A 20,406-nucleotide genomic window follows, 5' to 3' on the forward strand; every position below is an offset into this window, starting at 1 on the left:
ATAAAGTTGTCTGGCTGGGTTTTCTGGGCCACGGTCAGTTGGTTTTTAGCGCCTCACTTTTCACCTGCATCCGCGGCTGGCATCGTCAGAGAAAAGTCATGATGTGTTTCTCACTGTGGCACATTGTGCCTCTGAAGATGCCAGCCATAGATGCAGGCGTAACGTTGGGAGCCAAGACCGCCAAACCATGACCACACAGGCCGAAAAATGTACAGCAGCTAGTTGACTCCGGCCATAAAAGCCTTGAATTATAACGCTGGTTTAAAAACAGACACAACTACTTTCAGCTAGTGAGGCTGGGATGTGGGAGCTGAAAAAGATCACAGTGCCCATCTAAGAATTCAACTGAACACAACTCACCCACTGTATTTCATGAAGCCCATGAACACATATGATTCAGTATTTTTCTTGCACTGAACATTTAGGGAAAGCGAACACATTAAGAACGTAAGAGCGAGCCTGCTGGATCAGACCAGAGTCCATCTAGTCCAGATCTCTGCTACTTGCAGTGCAGGATGTGAAAGCAATGGCCTTCTGCTGCTGCTGCTGCTCCCGAGCAGCCGGTCTGCTAAGGCATTTGCAATTTCAGATCAGGGAGGATCAAGATTGGTAGCCATAGATCAACTTCTCCATTCAGCATTTAAAGAATAGTATTTCAGGGCTCCCTGGCTCAGCTCCTGGAATCCTCAGCCTATTAGCTGTTAAAAGTGATAGTGTACCACACTTACCTGTACCTTCAGATGTTTCAGACAAAAAAAATATTTAAGCCGAGGCTTTTGCTTAATCCAGTTTCTTAGTACAAAAGGAGAAGGTAGGCATACTGATGTGCCTGGTACTAATTAGGTGCACTGCATTATTTTTGGATAAGGAAGAGTATTTCTTTGAGATTTAGGCATTTCTGGCTGTCATTCAGCATTTCAGCCAGTAAGAAAAAATATGATCAAAAGGTTGAATGCATGGGCAAATCCCACTCTTTTCTTCTCTCAGACACATACTCAACACAGGCGCACAACCATGTATTTAAGATCTTAGCATTTTTGTATGAAGGCAAACATGCTGTGTGACGGTGGTGTATATAAGCCTGATGCACCTATGCATCTGCTTGGATATTACTTTCTTCCCAGGATTCTTCCTCGGGAGAGACTGGGAGCAGCCTTAGATATTCTCTTTCCTGGCTCCCATAACATGGTGAGATGAAAGCAACTAACACTGGAGATCTTGTCCACATCTGAATGAGGTCAGGCATACATGACAGTTTGGAAATCAACACACAGACCTTTCCTTTCAGCCCAAGTGATACTTGGTGGGTCATCGTGTTTGCCAGTAATTCAGGATGATACCTACCTTTGCTTCTCCAAAACATAGCATGTTGTGCTGCAATATTTTAAGTCTCCCTGTGATATACTGAAAGTTCAATCGATTTGGAAAGTTATGAAAGGAAAAGTACTCCCCACCCCTCGCCAGCTTTGGGAGAAAGTTAAATTACTGCAGCCGTGTTTCCAAAGCTTGTCTATATATACAATGTTTCTCTGCTGAGTGTGTTTAACTTTGGTATGTGTTATGTGTGACTAAATGCTGCTGAAGACTAGTGTAACACTTGCAGTGGTAACTTAGCAGGCTGGATGTATTCCGGGTTTCCTATAATTCATTGCTTACCTGGTCCCTCAAAGGGCAAAAGTTTGGGTGGAATAGGATCCTTAGCACTGAGAGGAATCAGATAGAGGTCCTTGACATGTCTGTTGTTATTAGCTACAACACCAAAGCGACCACGACTGCTAAAATAGGAGTACAGAGAAATGTAGGCAACCTCCTCTTCTTCTGTCGCAGGATGGAAACGAATCAAACATAGTTCCTACAATAGAAAAAATATAAAGGAAAAATGCTGACCTGGTAAAAGAATAAAGAAGGGCAAAGTGACATTTGGTTACAACGGGTGGAACCTTCCCATAGTTCACATCAAAGAAGCTTCCCTGCAAATGCTCACAAAAAGCAGGCATGAACCACAAATGCTACAACAACAACAGCAGCAGCAGCCAAGGCACACCAAGCCACTGGGAAATACAGTTCTCCAGAGCTGGAGTCCAATATGGAATCACAACCCCCAGAGAACTGCGTTTCCCAGGCTCCCTGCGCTTGGGATGCTGCCATAGCAATGTAGTTCTGGGTATTCTGGGCAGGGAACAGAAACGTACAAAGACTTTGTTGTTATCGCTGCCAGTTAAATTAAGAGGAAGGAAACAGGTGGTGGGAAATGATAGAACTACAAGTGGGGAGGGGTGGCCTGCTGACAGTGGACAAGTTATTTCAAAACAGAGAATCTGAATTTCAAGCTCCCCCAACCGGGACTTTGTCAACATTCTTGTTACAGTGGTGTTCATGCACTTCATATTATGGGAAGGAACAGTTCTAGAATGTTGATAGCCATCTTCTTATCAAAACCGTCGAAGCAATATGGAATCAGATTATCAATATAGCTTTATCCCACGTTTAAGCTGTTTTCAAACAAACGCAACACAATGTTTTTAAACAGCTTCTGCAAATAGAAGTCCTAATGTTTGTGCAAGGCTTAGATTTTCTCAGATTTCTTACGGGGTCGATTCATTTTCAACGAGGGATTATTTATGCCGTGTAAGACCAGTAGAATAGAAGACTATGAGAGTATCCACAGGATGGAAGAGGCCACCTGTTTTGTTGTTTGGAGCAAAAGGCGGGGGTGGGGGAATATGATGAAGTGGTCATGTTCTGTTTTCTATTTATCCACTTTCTCTGCACCATCAAGCCTCCCACCCACCAGCCACACTGCAGAGCTAGCTGTGTGGCTGCTTGGAACCCATCATGATTTTAAATAAAGCAGAAATGTGTTTATCATTACCAGAGATGGCTTTTAAATGAGTACCTTGGATACAGACGATTTAAGTTTGCCAATGTAATCCCACACTGTCTTCGGTGAGATCCTCCCTCCAATGTGAATTGTATCTGGCAAATCCTAAGTAACGTGAGAGGGAAAAAGCATAATGTGAGAGCCAATTATCCTGTCCCTCTTCCAGCTCCCGGTAAACAGAACCAGACTGCCAAAATACAAGTAGAAACTATATTGTTATTTTATTCTAGCCCCGCTTTCATAGTTCCTTCCATTTTCTCCATCCGTGTCTTAGCATCCGGTAAAAATCTAACCCTTTATTGATCTTCAGCCCAGGGCTCCTCAGACTCTGGTTTAGTAAAACACTAATTTCCTGAAGCCAGTATGAAAAGTAAAATCTCAAGCTTAGAAACAGTCATTCTCTTCTCTACCAAAGTAGAAAGTAACATCTGGCCTGGATTATATGGGTCCAGATGATACTATACCTAGAATCATCTGGAACCCACTGTTTTCCCCTCTTATGCAGAAGACCTTGTGTACAAATCAGCACTATATAAGGATGACCAGAAGCTGGACTCAGAAGGTAACACCAGCCTTTTGCATTTCCTGCAAGAAACATGCAGATTTTATGCAAGCAAATATTTGTGAATCATATTAAAAGTTATTCTGGAAATATGCAACTTTCCAAAGCAATTGTGAAATGTTCCTAGTGTACTTTTCCATTCAATAAAACCTCTGGAGGTTAAAGTACGTCTTGCTTAGATTTATCCTTCCTAAAGAAGCTGTCCTTGAAACTGAACTACTATCATCCTGTGGTGATTACTGCCTTCTTTGTCAATGTACACAATCCAATTTCTGCCTAATTTTAAATTAAAGTGGTTTTGGCCAATCTGACAATGTTTGCCAGGAGAAAGATGGAGGAGTGCAACGCAGTTGATTCTCTTGAACCTCTGAACACCTGTCAATATCCATTGTATCCTTCTGGACCAGTTGGATGAAATAGATGCTGATGGTATCCTAGCAAAGGATGGTGTTGAAAGACCTGCTTGGCCCTGTGATGTCTGTGGCACTAGGTTCTTCAGAAGTCTATCTTGTACCATGTGTATTTCAGCATCTACAAGAAACTGCTCAAAAACGTTGCCTGAAGATTAGGAATGATGTGTATTACACCATTTCAGGTAAGGCAGGTATGCAGTGAACAAGTATTTGAAGACAGCCATCAGCTAAATTTGGTCCAATAAACTGATGCTCAGCCCAGATAAATATGAAGTACTTACTGGTCAGTGATATGACTGGGCAGGGTTACACTTAGTCTAAAGGAACAAGCTCAGGTCTCCTCAGCAGCATCTAGCACCCTTAGCAAACGTGGCTGGTAGGCTAACTGTGACCCTTCCTTGAGGAGCATTATCTGGCCACAGAAACCCATGCCAAGTTAAAAAAAACTTGCCTTTGAGGGCTGTCTGCAAGTTTCAGCAGATTTAAAATGAAGACTACTAGCCACGTACATATCTTGCCAGTTTTACAAACTGTTTCTGTGTATAAGTGCACTCAAGTTGCAGCCAACTTATAGTGGCCCTGCAGTGTTTTCCAGGCAAGGAACTAGCAGAGGTGGTTTGCCTTCCTCTGCATAATGACCCTGATGTTCCTTAATGGTCTCCCATCCAAGTACTAACCTACACTGACTCTTGTCTAGCTTTTGAGATCTGATGAAATCAGGCTTGCCCGAGCCATCTAGGGCTGAAATTTTACTGCTGCCAATCAATTTCTAGGTATGACTCAAAGTGCTGATTCAGACTTAAAACCCTAACTAATATGAGATCAGGATACTTTAAAAACAGTGACCTCTAGTTGGCTTTCAACTAAAATGTTGTTGAATTGCCCTCCTGGACTAAGATAAAGAAGATTTCAGTTGTACTCCTATCCCTCCCTCCCACAAAGAAAACTTTCCTCATCAATACAGATTTTTTTAAAAAAATAAACAATAGTTATTGTGTGAAAACAATCTGTAATATGGACAGTTTTCTCTGCAGTTTTAAACCAACACCACAAAAACAAGAGTAGTTGAAATGATAATTTAAGTTATAATTAAAGTAAGTGAGTTTCTACAGATCTCCGCTTATGTCATTGCCTCTGGAAATACTTTATAATGGAACAGGGGAGGTAAGGGAAGCGGAAATATTCCCTAATGATTTCACGTGTGATAGCTAAATGTGAAGCGCTCAAAATGAAAAATATTGCACGGGATTACAATGTAGATACTTGATCAGCACTATTTTACTTTCGCCAATCAGTAGTGTTTTATTGGTTTTAGAATATAAAAATTGCTTTTTTGTACAATACTCAAGGCAACATACACAATATGTTACGTCATTTTTTAAAACTTGTGCCTTGTTTTTGATTTCTGTAATCTTAGCCCTATGAAACTGTTCATTAGCTTTCTCCTCGTCCTGCCTACTGCACTGAATTACATTATGTAATCCATCTTGAGTCTCAAAGAGAAAGGTGGACTGTAAACAACATAGGTAAAAGTAAAATAAAGTAAAAATATTCCATGAGCCTTCATGACATCTCCCAAGCTCCATTACAACACAATCATGGATCGCTAACCCTAGCCGCTTCTACTGATGGTGAATGAGGAGTGTGCCCACTACCAATGGGAGATTCTCTCTGTTTCTGTCTCTTCTAAACGAATGGCCTTGCTGCTTTAGCAAGAAAAGTCGCTCATGTGCAACAGTGGGGAATCAAACCCAGTTAACCAGATAAGAATCCACCGTTCATGTGGAGGTGTGGGGAATCAAACCAGGTTCTCCAGATTAGATGTCACCTCTACACCATGCTGGCTCCAGTTGCCTATACTGCTAATTTTAATATTCTTATCAGGGATACGAGTTCATTACAACTCAAATGCTAAAATTAATTACGAACACCTTATTTGTTTAGCTTAATTTTCATGCTAATGCACTGAGCAAAGCTGACTAGTTAAGAAGTATTTTTACAAGATTCCTTGAGGTATTTAATTAAAAAGTAACTTCAGATGTTGTTCACACACAAACACATCAGAACATCAAAGTCTAACCTCACTGAGGTAGTCAAAGGCACCAGAAACAGGGTAGGCCTTGGTGACAAACTTCGCCACGCTCTGCATGTTTATAAAGCCTTTCCAAATGGTGCTGATACGTGAGAGAAACTGGCAAGTGTCTCCTTCCTGAGGGGATCGTGCCTCTGAACCACTGAAAAGCAGAAAACCAAGAGAAATTTTTTTTGTCAGATGGGACCAACAGCAAGATTGGTTTCAGTGGGGGAAAAAAATAATGGCTCAAAACCTCAGTTTTTATACGCTATGATGTATAGTCAGCATAGGTTACAACAATACAGAATTCACTGACCCAATTATATGATTTCCGTTATTGTTAAGAAGTCAGCTGTAGTGGCACCTCTGGCATAAGGAAGAGCACCAAGTGTGAAGGAGACAAAGGGTCGGATCCCATTCTGGGTGCATCTGGGTGGTGTCTTGGTCACACTGTGTGTGCACTAGCACAGAGGATATTGACTTCACCACAGAGGAAATCACCATGACAGTGCAATGGAACCCCAAACATTTAAATATAGGGTGCTGTGTGGTTTCGGGGCTGTGTGGCCGTGTTCTAGCAGCATTTTCTCCTGATGTTTCGCCTGCATCTGTGGCTGGCATCTTCAGAATGCTGCTAGAACACGGCCATACAGCCCGGAAACCACACAGCACCCCAGTGATTCCGGCCGTGAAAGCCTTCGACAATACATTTAAATATAGTTTCTTAGCGTAACGTATTACATACCCAACGTTTAGGGATGATGGAGCTGGTAAATATCTTGGGTCTGAGGACGACGGCTTTGTTAGTATTGATTTTGGAGTTTGTGAAACCGACCGCGCAACGTCTGCTTTACTTTCACCCAGAGAACCTTTCTCAGGGGCAGGTATGGAATGCAATGCAGATGTTCCCGCAGAAACAGAGGTTACCGACGTGCTCATTGCTTTCCTGGGATCTTTGCCAGAGACGGTTACAGTAGTGATCACTCCACCAGCATAAGAGGCAGGATACAGAGAGCTCTCATTGGCTAGAGAGGATTCCAAGCAGTTTTGGGCTTGAGCTAAAGGGACATAAGCTCTTTCCAAGCTTGGCTGAGGCGCTGCTTCAGCGGCAGGTCCAGAAGTCGGCTCTGGAGCATCGTCCGAATCTTCTTTATCAATCTCCATATCCTCCACTTGAGTCAAGCTGTCAGATTTTGTCACTGGTTCTGGCTTTGGTTCAACTTTCTTAGCAGATGAAGATGAAGTTTTTGATTTCTTTGCAGTTAATTCTTCATCGGACGCTGACATCTGACCTGTGTATTAGACAGCATGATTGAGTAACATCACAGTGAGCAGGTGAGGGCTGACGGACAGAATACGATGCTTGCACCACTCCGTACAACAGGAATGAGCGGGATACTGCTTACAGACATTGTGAGAAAATCAAGACAAACCCCCAAAACCATTGAAAAGGCCACATGAATTAAGTATCTTCTCAAGTACGGCAGAAGTCAGACTTTTTATTTATTTATTAACTAGATTTTTACCCCATCTTTCTGCCGTCATAAGAACACGTTATGCTATGTTTCAAAAGAGAAGAGAACTTTATTTTCCGGAGAAGTATTTTATTTTAACAAATTCATCCAAACAATATCACCAGATCATTTGCCGATCGGTGCACTGTTTGAATTATGGGGATGATGCTACAAATGCAATGAGATGTGCAAAAACTTTTTCCACCACTGTCACTGAATCGGCCCTTTATATTTCACGACCCTGACCGGACTTGGATTTGCAAATCAGAGGAAAGTTGACTTAATTTCATTTTATTTCGTGTACGTGTCTTCCCTCCTTCCTACCATGCGGGCAATCAAGCAGCGCTATTATGACACGCACATACCTGTACAAATTTTGCAGTTAAGGTCAAAAAGGTGAGCTCGGTGCTGACTTGTTGTATCCTTCAACATACTGCTGAAAATATCCAAAAGAGGCACTGTACTTTTCTCAGGGGCTGCACGATCTGACTCCTGCTGCTCCTAAAAATGAAGGCATAGACTCAGACAATTCTCTGATGTGGTTGTTTATTCATGTAATACATCCAAACTAACAAATTCCTATATCCATTACTTCAATTTACACCGATTTAAAAGGAAAAAAGCTGGGAGGAAACCCAAACATAAGTTACACTGCAGCAAAATAAAAGTAACCACTTTTTTTATTATTATTATTATTATTATTATTATTATTATTATTATTATTATTATTATTATTATTATTATTATTATTATTATTTTATATTTATTAACCGCCCTCCCCCGGAGGGCTCAGGGTGGTGAACAAAACAGATAGATAGAGCACAAATAAAATCCATAATATCAAGATTTAAATAATCATTAAATAGTGGCTCTATATGTTAAAACCAATCCCATTAAAATGCAGCGTCCTAATATCAGATGTACCAATGGCGTCCTACTAATAAATCCCCTGAGAAGAAAGGGGGGGGGGGACGGCAGGGTCTGCCCATTGCTCAACCATGCACAAGCATAGTGCTTCACACAGAGGAGTTGTATAGAACTTCCAGAACTAAACTTGCCCTGTGGAACAATATGTACATAACTTTGTTCTAGAGAAACTGATACCTTCGTATCATTCACCGTTCCATAGGAATCCTGTTCAAAGTGACATCTCAGGTGACAGTAAGTGAACTTTAGCATGGACATGGTCCAAAATTGGGCTAGACCCTGTGAGAATTTCACTGTGTACATGCAGTTGCTGTCACTGCTATCTTGTGCTTTTTGTTTTTCAACACATTTTCCTTTTTAAATATCAGGGGTTTTGTGTGGTGTTTAAAGCATGTTTGTAAAAGAATACTCCGTAATGTTCCCCTTTACTAGCAAGTATCCACTTAATTTTTGGTGAGCCATGCCGGTGACGTACAGATCAGGAGATTTATACTTACATCTGAGTCAGATACTGGTGGGGAATCTTCCATGTTAACATCTGGAATCAATTCTTGCTTCACTGCTGATTTTTTGTTTTCATTAGATTTACGTCTAGATGTCATTATCTGTGAAAATCAAAAAATTCATACAACAATAAATATGGGTCAATTTTTAATCAATACTCTATAGCTAGCTATCAAACCAATTAGTAGTAGTAGTAGTAGTAGTAGTAGTAGTAGTAGTAGTAGTAGTAGTAGTAGTAGTAGTAGTAGTAGTAGTAGTAGTAGTAGTAGAAGAAGAAGAGGAGGAGGAGGAGGAGGAGGAGGAGGAGGAGTTTGGATGTATATTCCCCCCTTTCTCTCCTGCAGGAGACTCAAAGGGGCTTACAATCTCCTTTTCCTTCCCCCCTCACAATAAACACCCTGTGAGGTAGGTGGGGCTGAGAGAGCTCCGAGAAGCTGTGACTAGCCCAAGGTCACCCAGCTGGCGTGTGTGGGAGTGCACAGGCCGATCTGAATCCCCCAGAGAAGCCTCCACAGCTCAGGCGGCAGAGCCGGGAATCAAACCCGGGTTCCTCCAGATTAGAGACGCGAGCTCTTCACCTCCGACGCCACGGCTGCTCCTAATTAAGCTAATTAAGTAGCTTGCCAGGTCACAGAATCAATTATGCTGATTTCTTTTAAAGCTTCATTGTCATTTAAAACATTTTACTATTGAAATATGGTAAGTTATCTTTGTAAGTTACACAACAGACATCAGCAAAAAAAAGTCCACAGGTAGTACTACAAAAGACATTCCCCGCAAAAGCTGGTTAGCCCGTTAACAGCCCTTACTTAGAAGGGACCACAGAATTGCTATTATTTACTGATTTGGCTGGTTTTTCTTTCCACAAGGACAGCTCTCTGGACGCAAGTTCTTCTGGCTTCATTCTCACTAGCTTTGACAAAGCAATGTCTTCTCGAAGAACACGATGGAAAAGGCCCTGCAGAGAGAGGGAAACGTCATCATCCGAGCAGGAGCTCCTGCTTTCAAAATTAGCAAGCCTCTTCTAACAGGTAAGCGAATAGTGACGTTTCACGCATGATGAATTCCTTCTCAAGGATCGTAATGCTAAATGAGAGAGTGTGATGCACGTCCTTCCTCTGAAACGGCTCGTTTCGTAAAATAGTCGTGAACCATCTGCAATGCTTTCTGCAGAATGAGAAGACCGAGATGCCTCTAGCAATTCTAAATAGAAAAGAACCCTGGTTTAACACTTTTTTCCCACCAAAGCCTTCCTAAGCAACATGCGGTCATCTATAGTAAGGGTGCAGCCAAATCAAAAGCCGCTTGAAATTCAATAAAACAGGTAACCGATTCTCCCCCCACTTTCGTACACACAAACCTGATTTTTGGGATCCTTGAGGTTGAACATAATGCTGCGGTATTTGCTCTTGTATCGAGTGTCTGTAGCTTGGAACAAGTTAAACATTTCCTTTTCAATATTCAGTGCAATCTTTCCCACTTCACTCTCTGTCATGAACAGATCATCACTATCATTTACTCTGTAAAAAGGAGGGGGGGGGAATCAAGAATAACATCACTAGTAAATAACAGAAATGCATGGAGACTCCTGTAAATAGTTCCATGTGCTATCTCAAACAATATACTAATCTTAAGAGGGATTTTTCCTTATGAGTTCAGTTTCCACTTTTCATAGCTGCCATATTCCTCCACGGCATTCATCATCAGTTCTGACCAGGTAAGCGTGTTATTAGCACACCAATCAACGTTCCAAAAGAACTAGTACCAGGAAGAACATGCATGTCTCAACCACATCTAACAAATTAAAGTTTGGGAATAAATCCCAAACTTGTGGCAGTTGTCTTACAAATCAGCATGTTGCAAATCTCAATGCACTTTCAGTCTGGGACATGTCATATCTATCTCTATCTCTCCCTCTTCCTCTCCTCCTCCTTCTGGTATCCTAAAATCTTATGGCCAAACTCCCAGAAAGGCAGAGTGGCAGATGTACAGCACAAGTCAGAGTATTCAACCAGGGCTCAAAACATCTCAGGAAGATGCTTCATTGTGGTTCCTAGAATTTTATTGTAGTCTCTCAGCAATCCTATGTAAATTATTATTATTATTATTATTATTATTATTGTTGTTGTTGTTGTTGTTGTTGTTGTTGTTGTTTTATTAGACTTTTATACCGCCCCGTCCCCGAAGGGCTCTGTGCAAATGTGCAAAGTTTATCGATAGTTTAACATCAGAACACGTTTTACTGTACGACACAAAATGCATGTGCAGCTTGTTGTCACAGTTGGATTATGTGTTAACTTTACAACATTTTAATGGTGGCAGGTCATTTCACAACCAGTTGCTTTATATATTGGCTCCAATAGTCAGAGGCAGAGATTAACTTTTTGTTGTGATGACAATAACCAGGGTTAATCCATATTTATTTATACACTACCACAAGTTTTATTGTAACTTTAATCAAATTAGAAGAAACTGTGAAGAGTTTAGGATTCAGTGTGGTGGCAACAAAAGATGGTTACTAAAATACAAAGCTTAAAAATCAGTCTGGATCCTAGTTTTCAGGCTGGCTCCTACAGCAGAGGAATACATTTTGCTAAAGTCCCACTGAAATCTGACAATTAAATGATTTCACTGATTTTAGTTTGATAAATACATGGCATTCTCTGCATATATAAACCTCCTATCAGCACTGGAAGCTCTCTTCCATGCTAGTCCAACCTTTCTAGAAGTCTGCAACACAGAGCTGAATAGATTTCTAAGTAGAGTGAAGTTGTAATTGCTTGTATAGTAACCAACCTGGGATTTTTTAACATTCAGAAGCTTTAACTATCAGAGCCTGAATCCGAGATCAACTTGTTAGCTGTTTGGGAGCTGAGGGGACTGATGGAAGCTTCCCATCCCTTCAGCTTGACCTGGTATTCCCACCTTGGATGGCACAGATCACCAATCATCTGTCAGCAGACTAATGCACTCAAATACATGCACATCTATCTCTGTGATATGGAACTATGTGTCAAACATGTGCAGCCTCTTGAGAGGGCTTATCAGGCCCGCTGAGGCAACCTCCCCTTGCAACATAAGATTCTGAATTCAGGCAGAGTTACTCCAATCTAAGCCTATCAACGAAGAGTGTGGAAAAAGTATTCCTGTAGCCAAAAGAAATGAAAACCTCAATGGACAGCTGATGGAACTCTTAAAATTACTCTAGACAGATGAGAAGCAAAAGGTGACAGAAATCAAATCAAAACTCTACATTCAGCTCTCAAACCACTGATACATAGAGACAAAGAAAACCAGTGGAAACAGAACAAAAAAAAGGACGAACAAAAGATCTGTTCCAGAAGATCCAAAAACCAAAGGTAATTTAAAGCAGTTGGGCATGCTGAAAGATTAACATGGGAATACATTAACCTAACAAGACAAAATAAAGAAAAGGTGGGAACAATACACTGCTGAGATTAAAGGAAGCTGTCTTTTGAACAACCTGCAGTTTTAGAAGGTAAAGTGAAAGCTGAACTGAGAGCAATTGGGAGAAACAAATTCACCAGCAGCAGATGGGATATCAGCAGAGCAGAACTATTCCAAGCCACAGAAATGGAATCCATCAAAAACTTGACAAGAATATGCCAACAAATACGGAAAACAAAACAATGGCCCACAGACTGCAAATGATCAGTTTACAACTCTGCATAGGATTAGACTATAAGCCAGTGATGGCAAACCTTTTTAAGACCGAGTGCCCAAATTGCAACCCAAACCCCCCTTATTTATCGCAAAGTGCCAACCCGGCAATTTAACCTGAATGCTGAGGTTTTAGTTTAGGAAAAACCGGTTGGCTCCCTCTTCCTCCGCCCCACCCACTCGAGCAGGGACCAGCCTGCTGTAGCCTCCAGCAAGTCCCCCACACACTGCTCTGTCCCTCTGTAGCATCTCTGCCTCCTCTGCGCCCCCCGCCCCCTCAGGCAGCAGCCACCTGGAGCACAGGCACCAGGCCCGCCAGCCGAGTCCTCCCTGCTCACCGCAGTGTGTGCACATCGTGCTCAGTGGCCCAGGCCAGCCTAGATATGTGTGTGTGTGATTTTCCGCCCCCCACATGACGAACTCTCTGTGTTCGTGCCCACAGAGAGGGCTCCAAGTGCCACCTTTGGCACCCGTGCTATAAGCCATCTTATCACAAAGCACTGCTGTATTTTAAACATTAAACACTTCATATGCTTTACTGAAAAGTTGCCAAAGCTGACATTCAGGTGGCAACGAAAGCCAACAATAATTTGTCGACGACAGCGCATGGTTCCTACCTTTTCCACAAAATCTCTTTAAGGGATCTCCGTATATTTTGTCGAATTTGGGAGTTAGGTTGCGCCTGACCAGCACTTGCGGCAGATTTAGCTTGTGCTGCAGGGACAGGCAAAGCAGAAGACACGGTGGGCTTTCTGGATCCTCCAGCCACACTTGAAGAGGCAAGAGTTTTTTTAGGAACTGAGGATGCACCATAAGACAGGGGAGAAGGCTTTGAAGATGCCACGCTTGATGCAGGTGAACCAGCTGACAACGAGGAGGACTTCTTTGGTATGACCCCTTTGAAGCCTGCGGCAGAATGCTTAATAGGGTGCTTGGTTGGTGTCGCACTAATGAATGAAGAGGGCTTCTTTGGAGGCAGGTTCCTAGCTTGGGAAGACATCTGCCTCTCAACTGAAGAAGTGGAAATAATAATTTTCTTTGACGCTGCTGAAGGTTCTGCCGGTTTATCCTCAGTCTTTCGTTCTTCTTTTTGTGCTGTTAAAAGAACAAACCATAACAAGATGAACACAGGTTGCTACTTTGAGGTAACAATGAAGACCAGTCTTTTAGAGTGGGTCTTAATGAGAGAGATCCAGTGAAGGCTGGGCATGTATGTAAATCTCCTAACAAAATCAGAGAGATGGAAAGGAGCTCAGCTTTGATTGGATCGTTTCCCCAATATGTGACTAATGTCACAGCAGGGTCTCTGAATTTGAATTAATTTACGAGCTGTATGCATTGTTCTCATGACAAACTGAAGGGAGGCGTTCTTTCTGCATATGATCACTGGGCAAGGCGTGGAGCAGCGCAACTGGACGGAAGTGTACAAGATGCCTTCGGAGTTTTTCCCATCATGCTCATTGCACTGTGTCTAGATTTGAGGGAAAGAGGGAGAGCAAGGATCCACTGAGCCTTATGGTGATCACCTTTATGGTGCACCTGCAACATGATTGAGCCCAGTGTCCACTAACAGGAAAGTTGAAATTTGGAGCCGGGCAGGGGTTTTATTTCACATGTGAATCTACCATGTTTTTCAAAATAGAACTAGATCCATCTTCAAGGATTGCACACATGAGTATATGTCAACATAAAATAGAAACCAGTGTACATAAGTGTAAAGAACCTTGGCTGAAATTAAACTTGATCATTCTTTATACCCAGGCCCTTTCTCTATCTAGGAATAAGTTTTTCATTTATTCTACACAGGCCAAACCTACCCTCAGCCATGCAAGCATATTCTGATTTAACCAACGGTGGAATTTTCTTCACGTAACGCATGATTGGTGTTTGGAATATGCTGCCACAGGAGGGGGTGATGGTCGCTAACCTGGATAGCTTTAAAAGGGGCTTGGACAGATTTATGGAGGAGAAGTCAATCTATGGCTACCAATGTTGATCCTCCTTGATCTGAGATTGCAAATGCCTTAGCAGACCAGGTGCTCGACAGCAGCAGCAGCAGCAGAAGGCCATTGCTTTCACATCCTGCATGTAAGCTCCCAAAGGCACCTGGTGGGCCACTGCAAGTAGCAGAGTGCTGGACTAGATGGACTCTGGTCTGTTCCAGTAGGCTCTTTCTTATGTTCTTACAGCAAATTGTAGAGAGGAGAAACATACACCTTACACAAACTCAACAACTGACTCACCTTGTATCAAAATATGTTGAATTACCACAATTACATCAAAGCCATGAAACAGTAAAAGATCAACTAGAGTGTCACAGAATAGTATTAGATGGTAAATCTCACAGTATCATTGCACCTGAAACATTGTGTGATTTCTGCCACATGGATTTTTCGTACACATTCAATACACAGAGAAGGTCTCTATGGGTTAAGGTTTGCCAGGAGGAAGGGCGGGTAAGGTTTAACAGTGGAACAGAGCAGGGGCAGTTGGAAGATAGTGTAAGAATTCTGATTTAACCAACAGTGGGATTTTTGAGAGCAGAGGCATAGCTACCATGGGAACATCTGGGGACAAGTGCCCCGGGCGCTCCCTTGTGGTGGGCGCAAAAATTGCAGGTTTGTTCGTGACTTTTTCAATTTTTAAGGGTTTTTTCCATTTGTGGCCTGCAGGAGTTGCAGTTTTTAGGCTAGTGTCACCAAAATTTCAGGCTATTGCCAGGTGACTCTCCTGATGATACCAGCCAAGTTTAGTGAAGTTTAGTTCAGGGGGTCCAAAATTATGGACCCCCAATATGGGTGCCCCCATCCCCCATTGTTTCCAATGGGAGCTAATAGTAGATGGGGCTACCCTTTTGAGGGTCCATAACTTTGGGCCCCCAGAACCAAACTTCACTAAACCTGGGTGGTTTCATCAGGAGAGTCTCTTGAAGATAGCCTAAAATTTTGATACTGTTAGCTTAAACATTGCTCCCCTGACAGGCACCCTCAAATTTTCCCCAGGTTCTCTCTTTAAATCCACCCCCTTTGGAGTGGATTTAAAGGGAGAATCTGGGCTCCCTAGATTAAAAAAAATAGAAAGTATTGTTGAAGGCTTTCACAACCAGATTCAACTGGTTGTTGTGGGTTTTACAGGCTGTGTGGCCGTGATCTGGTAGATCTTGTTCCTAACGTTTCGCCTGCATCTGTGGCTGGCATCTCACAGAGAGAATTCTGTTATAAGAGAAGGCTGGACACAGTGTATAACACACTTCTCTCTGTGATACACCTCTGAAGATACCAGCCACAGATGCAGGTGAAACATTAAGTACAAGATCTACCAGACCACAGCCACGCAGCCCAGAAAACCCACAACAACCAACGTTGAAAATGATGCTGTTTGCGGGGTGGGTGGGGAATCTACCCTGAAACAGCATCACTTCCAATGTTGTTTAAACTAGGGAGCCCAGAATATCCCTTTAAGGGGGATTTAAAAGGAGAATCTGAGCTCTCTAGTTTAAACAACATTAAAAGTGATGCTGTTTCAGGGTGGATTCCCCCCTTCAAAAATAGCATCACTTTCAATATTGTTTAAACTAGGGGGCCCTGGGTGTGTTCAGATTTGTGTGTTGTGACATGTTCTAAAATGTGATGGTGACTTTGAGATGACCTGGTGCAAACCATGTTGTTTGGTCGTGGTGGGGGAGGGACGCTGCCCATATGGGGGCCCCTCGCAAAACTCAGGTTTTGCCCCAGGCTCCATTTTCCCTAGCTATGCCCCTGGCAGAGAAGCACAGTGCTTTCTACTGAAAGTACCTGGAATTAAAGCACCAAGTAGAAGTGCAAACCACAACAAAGAATAGAGTTCTGCATTCCTCTATTTTGCAGTAATATTTAAGGCTGCGCCCTGAAATGTAGCTCATTTTGTTATCTACTTTACTTTCTCAGCATTTTTAATTCATACCTGCAACCTGTTGATCATAACAAGTATTTAGATGTGGTATTCAGAATCAGTTCTGACTCTTTAAACCCACCAGAATCAACAAAGCAGTTTGGCTTCCTGCTTCTCCGCGTCTTAACTCAACTTCTGTCTCTCTCAGAATGGCAAATATTATAAGCAGTTTTATGTTGTTTTTGCCATCAAGTTGCAGCTGACTTCTGGTGACCCAGTAAGGGTTTTAAGGCAAGATACATCCAGAGATGGTTACCACTGCCTGCATCGCAGGGGCGTACCACCCAGGGGGACATATGCGGTCAAATGTCCCCGGACTGTGGCCATTGAGTCACATGGGGGGCGGTAAATTGCCCCCACACCCCTCCTCCTTCTGTCCAGGTCCATATACCTGGTGCAAAAAAAATTGCTTCGTCGTGGTGGGGGAGAGTGGCCGCCCATATGGGGGCGGGCCCCTGGAAAAGTCAGATTTTGCACCAGGCTACATTTTCTCTAGATATGCCTCTGCTGTGGAGCAACCCTGGGCATCCTTGGTGATCTTCCATCAAAACACTAACCAGGCTATTGTTGAAGGCTTTCACGGCCGGAATCACTGGGGTGCTGTGTGGTTTCCAGGCTGTATGGCTGTGTTCTAGCAGTATTCTCCCCTAGCATTTCGCCTGCATCTGTGGCTGGCATAGATCCTCTGAAGATGCCAGCCACAGATGCAGGCGAAACGTCAGGAGCTAATGCTGCTAGAACACGGCCACAGAGCCCGGAAACCACACAGCACCCCATTAACCAGGCTGATCCTGCCTGAACCACCCCAGTCAGGGCAACAAATATACTAAATCTATTTCCCCCGTTTAAACTATAGATGCATGTATCTGAGGCAGGGCATAGTGGGTTGTACTCATGTAAGGACTGTCATGTGCTCGGCAGCTCCATAGTACAATCCAATTATACAAGGTTGCTCGGAAGTATTTGCATGTATTCTTTTCCTGATACAACCAGGAATGTGGTAGAAAAAAGAATCCCCGCATTGCATCCCTGTCACATTATGCACAGTTCAACTGCAGGCGCCAACAACAGACACACATCAGGTGATGGGGGCTGTTACGACTGCAGCAGCAGAGACCCACTCCCTGACATCACCAACCAGGCTGCACTGGGGTTATTGCCACTCCCTCCTCTCAGCCCATTTCTCTGCTGCACATCAGAACTGCTCGGCAACAGCACTCGGCCGTCTGAGGGCAGCGACCGTTGTCACCATGCCAACTCTGCAGCCGTAGTCATGCCAAAGGTCAGCATAACAGACTGTTGATTCTGAGCTAGCAACCACTGGCAACCCAGTCTGTAAACAGGCCAACATAGTCATCAGATCACTAGATATGCAAATATCTAAGGCACATAACTCAAAAAATATTCACCATATGATTGATAATATACAACCCCTAAATCCATAGGAATAATGAGTGTTTAGCAATGTTCCAAAAGCGATTATAGTATCAATAGCAAGCAGTTCACTATCAGTTTTTATCATAGTCATAATCCTTAATATGGAGGTTCCCGAAGTATTTTTGTTTAGTCCCATTGAAGCTTGGAGGCCAGCAAGAGTGACTTGGAAGCCATGTGGCTTTCTGGGTAACAATCTTCAGAAAAGCCACGGATGTCACATCAATGTGGCATCTGCTCCACATTTCAGGGAAGTGGGCAAGGCCCTTGTGTGCGTATGTGTGTGTGTGTGTGGGGGGGATATATGGCTGGCAAGTAGTTCTGCTGGAAGAACAGGTTAGCTGCAAGCCTTCTTGAGGTATCAACGTCATTCCAAGAATGGAAGCAAATCTGGCTTTGCTGATGGAAACTGTGAACGTGGCTGTCCGCGAACAGTGGACCGAGTCCCACCATGCTAAAGCCTTATTTTTTTTCACTCTTCCCAGTCTTCATCTTCACAGCCAATTATAGATGGCCCATCGGAGTCCCAGGTGGCTCATCTACTTCTCATCTACTGCAAGTGCTCTCTGATGTATTGTTGAAGGCTTTCACGGCCGGAATCACTGGGGTGCTGTGTGGTTTCCGGGCTGTATGGCCGTGTTCTAGCAGCATTCTCTCCTGACGTTTCGCCTGCATCTGTGACTGGCATCTTCAGAGGATCTGATGGATCTGAGCATCTTCAGATCCTCTGAAGATGCCAGCCACCGATGCAGGCGAAACGTCAGGAGAGAATGCTGCTAGAACACAGCCATACAGCCCGGAAACCACACAGCACCCCAGTGGTCTCTAATGCTTTGTGTTCCCCCACCACCGTGCAACCCTCCTTCAGGAAATGTAACTGCATCATCCTGATCACAGATTTCTTGTCCCTACTGCTGCAAGGATAGGTGTGACACTGCGTGAGCAATATGATAAAATGTGCAGGGGTCAGTCTGTATGTATTCTCACACTGGATCTTAATGAAGGCACTACTTTGCTTAAGCACCAACTGATGGCGAAATTGTGCAAGTTATACACATACAGCGCACCAGAAATTGTATGAATGATTTTCGGAAGTTGTTGTACGAATAATTTTCACAAGTTGCCTGCTACCTGCTTTACTATGGAAACATCAAGAAAACTGATCCTAACCCCACTCTGTCGGCCCACCCACCCTTAAACTGGATTCTCCAGGGTAGAGGAAGAGGATCCTCAGATAGCTGTTTATTGATTGACTGATTGATTGATTGGATTTGCAGACCGCCCCATCCCTGAAGGGCTCTGGGCGGTGCACAACAATATCCATATGTATACAATATATCATAATAGTACATTTGCTAAAATCCAATAAAATCCATTAAAAACAGCGGTCAGTGCAAAAATATCAGGCATCCCAAAACCCAATTTATTTAAAGGCCTCCCTAAAAAGAGGGAATGGCCGTAGCATAGATGGAAACAGAATAAGATGATAAAATAAATGTGTAAGGGGGGGGGGGGGCGCACTTCAGCGACTGGACACTCCAAAGGCCTGCTGGAACAACTCAGTCTTACAGGCAATGCGGAACTCACCAAGGTCCCGCAGGGCCCGGACAGCTGGAGGAAGAGTGTTCCACCAGGCCGGGGCCGGGGCCATAAAGGTCCTGGCCCGTGTGGAGGCCAGCCGCATCATTTTCCCAGCAGGGGCCAGGAAATGGCGAGGGCATTTCATGTAGCTGGGTCCATTTTGGCTTCTGAAACCTCCTTTAATGACAGTTGATTGCTTAATTATAACTGATACTACTTTTACATTTAAGTAGTTCAACAGTTCAAGAGCTACCTGTGAAATCTTCGCAGCAATAAGGGAAACCATGAAATAGCAATCAGGGCCAAAGCCAGGCCCTTCTGTAATGTCAGGCCCTGAAGATCGGCCAGATGTACATTTGTTTACAACATCAAATAATAAGTGCTGAGAAAAAAGCATTTTGAGGATCAAGGACACCTCTCCTGTGTAAGCTAATCTCTAGATAACTGCCCGTGTAAACAGCCAGTCACGAAGTCGACCCTCAGGGACACTTTAAGAGTTTCTTGCAAACAAAAACAAACCGGGCTAGTTCATCTGGCTGTCACAATTCCGAACCACCTCAATGCCATCATCAACAGCAGATCCCAGCTACGCAGCAGTCTTCAAAAACCACACAATAAACGTATTAACGTGCAGTGCCCGGGCATCCATGTGGATGCGAGGAAGGCGAAAAGGATGATTCCCCTCACACCTACAAATTCTTCAAATGCAAATGTGCCAAGTTCTAAAAATACACCAGCAGCCCAGATCCCCATTGTTCCAGGAAACACACACACACACTTGAAAAACAAAAGCAGCTGTGGAAACACTTCCAAAGGAGGGACCCCAGGATCACCAAGTGGCCCACTTAAGGGACCAGATGCTAAAGCAGGCTGTTAACAGTGCAGCATTAAGTCCAAGAGGAGAA

At 43.3% G+C, this 20,406-nt stretch overlaps 1 protein-coding gene across 3 annotated transcripts in view; it reads right to left on the bottom strand.

The window, feature by feature from the left end:
• The window catches only part of DIDO1 (death inducer-obliterator 1), a 71,052-nt gene that overhangs the window by 11,763 nt on the left and 38,883 nt on the right, over positions 1-20,406 (bottom strand). For all 3 annotated transcript variants that reach the window (XM_048498442.1, XM_048498440.1, XM_048498441.1), the window contains 9 exons: positions 13,174-13,651; positions 10,236-10,395; positions 9,717-9,833; positions 8,869-8,976; positions 7,810-7,945; positions 6,676-7,222; positions 5,937-6,090; positions 2,897-2,986; positions 1,657-1,852 (listed from right to left, as the gene is read on the bottom strand). In XM_048498442.1, the coding sequence (XP_048354399.1) occupies positions 1,657-1,852; positions 2,897-2,986; positions 5,937-6,090; positions 6,676-7,222; positions 7,810-7,945; positions 8,869-8,976; positions 9,717-9,833; positions 10,236-10,395; positions 13,174-13,651 (1,986 nt within the window). The remainder of the gene's footprint in view (positions 1-1,656; positions 1,853-2,896; positions 2,987-5,936; positions 6,091-6,675; positions 7,223-7,809; positions 7,946-8,868; positions 8,977-9,716; positions 9,834-10,235; positions 10,396-13,173; positions 13,652-20,406) is intronic.

This window comes from Sphaerodactylus townsendi, linkage group LG05, assembly GCF_021028975.2.
Source record: "Sphaerodactylus townsendi isolate TG3544 linkage group LG05, MPM_Stown_v2.3, whole genome shotgun sequence".
In the NCBI taxonomy this organism is placed as follows: domain Eukaryota; kingdom Metazoa; phylum Chordata; class Lepidosauria; order Squamata; family Sphaerodactylidae; genus Sphaerodactylus; species Sphaerodactylus townsendi.